We start from the raw sequence: 6101 nt of genomic DNA, 5'->3' as shown, positions 1-6101 counted from the left end.
AAAGAGTCCATTGGCAGACCGTTTTTAACATGAATGATAAAAATATTGAGGTAAAAATATATATGCATTAGATGAAACTGGAAAAAAAACCTAAAAAATCAAATACTTTGTCAGAAAAAGTAGTCAATCCACAATTAATCATGATCTTTGATTTTGATTGTTCATTTTTTTCAACAAACAGTGCCACAATACAATGAGGAACACATGTCTATTGACAATACGGACAATGAGTCAGTAGGAATCTTTGTATACAAAATGGCATGTGACATCTTTTCACATTTTCAAAACAGGGCCATACAAATGCACGAGCTTATCTGAGATCAAGAGAAGCATGTTTTAAAACTGGACTGGTTGGTCATGTTACAATGATTTAAAACAAATGAAACAAAAAAGAAATTGCCAAGCAATTACATGTCTTTTGACAAAAAGGATTATGTTCATTTTAAGAACAATTGCTACTCTGTCATGTATGTTTTCCTAGAATGAGGAACACTGTCAATTACACCTGTAATAAACATTCAGTTGCTTTCTGTATCTTCCAATTAAATTTATTTATATTGCCTTACTAATTCTAGCCTTTTTGGTTTGAAAACTTTGATTAATTTTGCTCCTTGAATTAATGAAAGGATGTTGAAAGGTATCATGTAGTTTTCTTTATTTTCTTGCTGGTCCAGATGCAGAAATGATATCATGATTCAACAGAATTTCCATGCATAAGTGGGTTTGCAGAAACCAGCACTCTACGGCATTGCTTTGGGCACAGTGACCATGTGTTTTCCTTTTCCCTGCCTTTACTAAATAATAACAAAGAACTAAATATCAAGTCAGACTGGTACTGAAAAGGGATAGTAACTTTTAATGTTGCTAATTAAAGACAGGAAACAAAGTGTTCATTTCGGAGTAAGTCTTAAGCCCAGTCATATTTGGGTACCTAAAACTACCTGACAGTGTTCTTTTAAAGTAGCACCAGTTTGAGTTTGTCTAACCTGAGAGTTTAGCATACAATTAACTTTGACCTGTTTGTTAATTTCCCTTTTGTTAAATTTTGCATTGTGATTACCTTCATGGGCAGAAAATAAAATGATACATTGTTATCTTGTTACAGCACCATTAGAATGTTGTAAATCTTGATTTATTGCTGTTGTTAAGACTGTAGTTACCTGTTTTTGCCATCAGCAGGCATTGATATGATTTGAGGAGTATGCACCTTTAATTCTTAAAAGCAGACCTATGGCTTCTTTTTATTAATATTTTGTTTTAAGCAGACTGGACAGCAATCTCCTTTAACCTTCACAGGTGCTTCACAATCAGTTGGCGGGCATGATTCTACTAAACAGGTAATCTGACCAACCTGTGTCAGGAAAAAAGGTAACAAAACCAGAGCATACTTAGGTACATTTTCCACAAAAAAGAAATACATTTTTTCATATTATTGAAGAACAAGTTCTCAGTCATCCTCGCTAAGAGCTTGGCTACTATGATTAACTCCGCATATTTCTTTCAGCATAAACTTATATTGAGAAGGTTCTTTGTATTACGCCATCTTTAATGGAGCAGTATACCATTTTATCCAATGTTCAGGCATTAAACTCTAGGATATCAAGTACTGATATATTTATTTTACTACTTTTTAAAAAAATTTGACCATGATAAAAAAAAATTAAAATCTAGCACTGTTAGATGAGCTTTCATTGATATTTATGCATTTTAGTAGACTTTATCAGGAAGTCTCTCACCTTGCAGTTAATTTTGCCAGTACAACTATATGTCAATGAAATCGAAATACAATAAAAGTATATAAAGGCTAGACTGAAAACCAGTGTCAAGGGCAGTGATAGCTGAACAATATAATTTTTTGCACCAAATAACTAAAGATCCACAAAAAAAAAACCAAAACAAAACAAAAAAACCAATTATCAACTATTACCCAGAAATTATCAGGCACAAAATTGGAACTGCTGTTTTAGAAGCAGATACTAATATGATTTAGTCTGTCTCAAAATGGATTTCCACATACGTACTTTGCATTCACAGACAGTACAAGGGTCCCTTTTCCAGGTTGCATTGCTGGAATATGATTTACCCTTTTCATCAGTGCAATCAGTTTTACTTAGTCGTGATTCAAGTTTTTTTATCTGAAAACATTAAAAAAAAGTTAGTAACTGAATCAAGGAAAGGTTTTTATTTGTGCATGGTATTCTCTCTTTTCTCTTATGTTACACAACCCATGGGTCTGGGTTTTTCTTCTCACTGCTTGGTTTTCATAATGCTAAAAGATTGGAAACAGGTAATACATATGGAAATGTCCTTTCAAAAGAAAACTAACAGATGATACATCTTTCCTACCATTGCAGTATACAACAAGAATGTACAATGAGAAGCAAACCACATGTGATATATATGGAAAGCCAATTCTAAACTTTCAAAAATGTCTGAATGAAAAGGAGGTGAAATTAAAATAAATTATCTTGCTGATTGTGTGCTTCTTGGGAACAGTAATTAGGAAGGCACAATTTTTAACAATCTCTCAGTCTTTTTTTACATCCAATAAGGACAGAAGAATTGACTGAAATGTAATAAGTCTTAACTTAAAATAGCATTTCCAGTGTCTAAATGGTAGCATTGAAGATGAGTACAACAGCAATTAAACAATACCATCAAAGATGGAATCAAGTTACTATGCAAATAAATACATGATTTATATCTATAAATTACATGGAAAAAAAAAACAAACTTAATTATTCTAGGCAAACATTTTGGCCTGCTTTGAATTTGTCTGTCCTGTACGGCATACATTTTTAAAATGGAATTCCACTATGGCTGAGTTATTCTGAATAAAGAGTTTATTTATGCCACATCATAAAAGTCTTCTCTAAGTGATCTAGATCTTAACTATGTTTATAGCTGTAGTCTGGCATATTACTTCTTACAAAGTCTACATTTGATCATAGCTTTACTAGATTCCATACACTTCAGATAGGAAAAAATAAGATTTCATTAACTCTACAGACAAATATTTAGAGGCGGTCTAATCCCATGTTTAGTATACAATGGCTACAAAAGGCTTCAGGTTCAAAAGTCAAGAGGGTCTAATTGAAGAATATTTCATTATGATTTGAAAAGAACATTGAAATGGAGAAAAATAGCACATTGTGTTCTGTGTTGTGCTTTGTTTGAGATCTATGTGGTAGTTTTTGTCTGCAGTGGATGTCTAAATACTTAGAAACATAAGAAGAGTGATGTTAGGAAAACATTATAAATTAAATCTGCAAGTAGAAACTATCCACTACAGCACCTTACCTGGTTTCTGAGGCTTGAAATAGTTTTTTGCATTTCCAAAACAAATTCTTTGAAGTCATTCACTGCAGGCATGTTTGTATTTTCACTAGATGCTGAGGTGGCATTACGAAAATATTTACTCTGTTTCACAGAACTGCAACAAATGAATGCCAAGTCAGGATACTAATTTAACTCATTTTTATTTGGCTAGATATCTTAGAACACTTAGCAAAGACATAAAAGAAGAGCAACCAACAAATACAGGAACTGTATGTACCACAACAGCACAGGAGACCCACTGGTGCTGAAGACAGCCTCAGTTCAGGTGAGCTGTGGATTACTGCTAAAATCACTAGCAACAGGGAATTTCTTCTACTTAGAAAAATAATGTATGTATTTAATGCAGGGGGACACACAAAGGTCTCATCAGTGACACTGCAGAGCATCACCTTAAATTCACTGGGAAATCTCTTGAGCATCCAACATGAAGGCAGATAAAAGTGAGAACCTTAAATTAAGTGTTACTTCCGTTACTTAACACTAAATTGTGTTGATCGGTTCAATCTGTTGATGGGAATCAGTTACCAAATGAACTGCCCATAATTAATAATATATTATTTGGCACCACTTAAAAAAACATGTATTCACAAACAAGGATAACACTAATTATTAAGGCACTTTTTACATTAAGATCATTGAATCCATACAAGCATTCCTATTTTGTTAGCATGTCTTCTCCAGACCTAAGGGATACCCAAAGAATGAACTGGAAAGGAAATCCTCTCTCTTATAGCAGGGCTCAGGATTTATAATCTTTCTGCATAAATTAAAACAGCTCTTATTGGCAGGTGTTCAAGCTACTTAGTTTCCCATAGTTTTTCATCTAAATTAAAGAAAAAGAACTCTAAACAACATAACACGCCAAAATTCAAGTAAACCAGCTGCTGTTGTATAAAAAAAAAGTTTAATCTTCCCCACCTGCTCAAGTTATTGAAAATGAGAAGGAAAAAAAAGAGAAAAAAATCTTCCCACCATGAATGCAATTTAAATACAACAATGAGCATGAGAACTGATGAGAATGTTAACGGATTGAGGTTTCCTTAGCTTTTTTAATGCTATAAATAAAGCATTGTAAATTTACTATTTTGTAGTACTAATTAGTAATTCGACTGTTGTTGACTTTTGAGCTTCATTTCTGAAACATGGTTAAACAGCAAGTTAAAGAAAAGAAGCTGCTTCTCAGATATAAGCATTTATTTTTTATTGTTTTCATTTCTATTTAATTTCACCCTTCTACAGTTTTAGAGTTATGGGACTAGCATCTTAAAAAAGTTAATTGTTGTTTTGTAGATTTTAAAACTTCCAACAGTTCACTTACAAAAACAGATGAAACATCCTTCTTCAAGCATTACTTCAAAGGAACCTTTATTTTTCTATTGCCTGTAAGTAAGCTTATCCCTAGCTCCTGTCTTCTCTTATCTAAAATCCTAAGCACCTAAAGGCTCTGTTACTTCAGGACAGCTTCCTATCAATTAAATGAAATATAATGGTGGTGTTTCTTCTGTGCTATAACGTTTGTATGAGTATTTGAAACTGATGAAGCAAATTTACCTGTCTACATATCTGTCTAGCTGCTTTCCCTGACAGAGTAGGTAGACTCTGCCTGGTTGTTTCAGTCAAGTAGATAATTTTATTTGCTAAAAGAACATATGCTATATGGAAAAGAGCTGTAGTTTGAAAGAGTCTCAAATGAAGGATCATCATGAAGGATCATCACAAGAAATGTTTGGTCTGAGCAGAACTCACTTCATTTTACTAATCCATTGACAAGTTTTGATTCCCTGGAAATTGCAGGGACCCTGTGCAGTTGATCATTTGTGACTGACACTGTGATTTACTTTATTGATAAGAGTATATTGAGGACTAGGTAGCTATGAACAACACTGTTTGTAGCACTCCTGTTCTCCATTCCTTCTCTGAGTATTTTGGTACTAGAAGCAATCCCTACCATGATCACAAATTTTTATGCTAGTGTTATCAACGCTTGGTCTCCTCCTATTTCCACAGGAGGACCTAGCAGCTCCAAGGAGGAAAGGAAATAATTTAGTTTGATTACTTCAGGCAGAATAGGACTGTGGGATTCTAAATCCCCTAAATCATGCTTTATTGAGCTTTTTCATTAGAAGCACAGGAAGAACAAAAACACTATACTGTGTCACTCACAAAGGGTCTTATACAAATTTGAGCTTGAACAAAAATGGTTTACTGGTAGCAGATAGGCAGAAGTGTCAGAATGAAATACATCAATCATAAACTTGAGAAAGCAGACACTAGAAAAAAGTGGTATGCACTTACAAAGAAATCATTCAGTCTCATTCCATTTTGAAAACAAATGTTTCTTCATCCTTCTTTGAAAAAAAAAAAAATCTCACCTTACTGTTTTGGACATTTTCATTTTCTTCAAGGGTTTGTCCTCCTGAAAGCTGTAATCAAGAGAACGTCTCCCCCGAAAGTGATATGAAAATGCATTAAACTGTCCTCTTGTTCTACAGTCTGAAATCAGACAAGAAATTACACATTATAAACTACAGTATAATTCAGCAGTTACGATATTAATATAGTTTCTTCTGAATTGGCAAAGGCAGTTCTTACATTCGGTCTGATTCCTCTGGAATCAGCTTGATGGCAACTCAATGTGTCTCAGCGACACAACATTTAAGCCAGCAGGATTCAGAGAATTTGATTATTCACAGACCAGCTTCTTGGTACGAAACAAAGGAATAAATACGTCAATGCTACCTTAACTATTCTTTTCACTTCTG

General features: G+C 33.7%; 1 protein-coding gene across 1 annotated transcript; it reads right to left on the bottom strand.

The window, feature by feature from the left end:
* Positions 1-743: 743 nt before the first annotated feature.
* On the bottom strand, positions 744-5832 carry LOC104466432 (peroxidasin homolog; the record flags this gene model as incomplete). The annotated part of the gene is made up of 4 exons (XM_010079834.1): positions 744-1351; positions 2022-2135; positions 3301-3433; positions 5712-5832. Coding segments are annotated over 4 exons (491 nt in total), but the record flags the coding sequence as incomplete, so codon positions are not given.
* Between the last annotated feature and the right edge of the window lie 269 nt (positions 5833-6101).

Source organism: Pterocles gutturalis, unplaced genomic scaffold (assembly GCF_000699245.1).
Source record: "Pterocles gutturalis isolate BGI_N339 unplaced genomic scaffold, ASM69924v1 scaffold24609, whole genome shotgun sequence".
Lineage (NCBI taxonomy): Eukaryota > Metazoa > Chordata > Aves > Pterocliformes > Pteroclidae > Pterocles > Pterocles gutturalis.
This window is presented reverse-complemented; position numbering and strand designations above follow the sequence as displayed.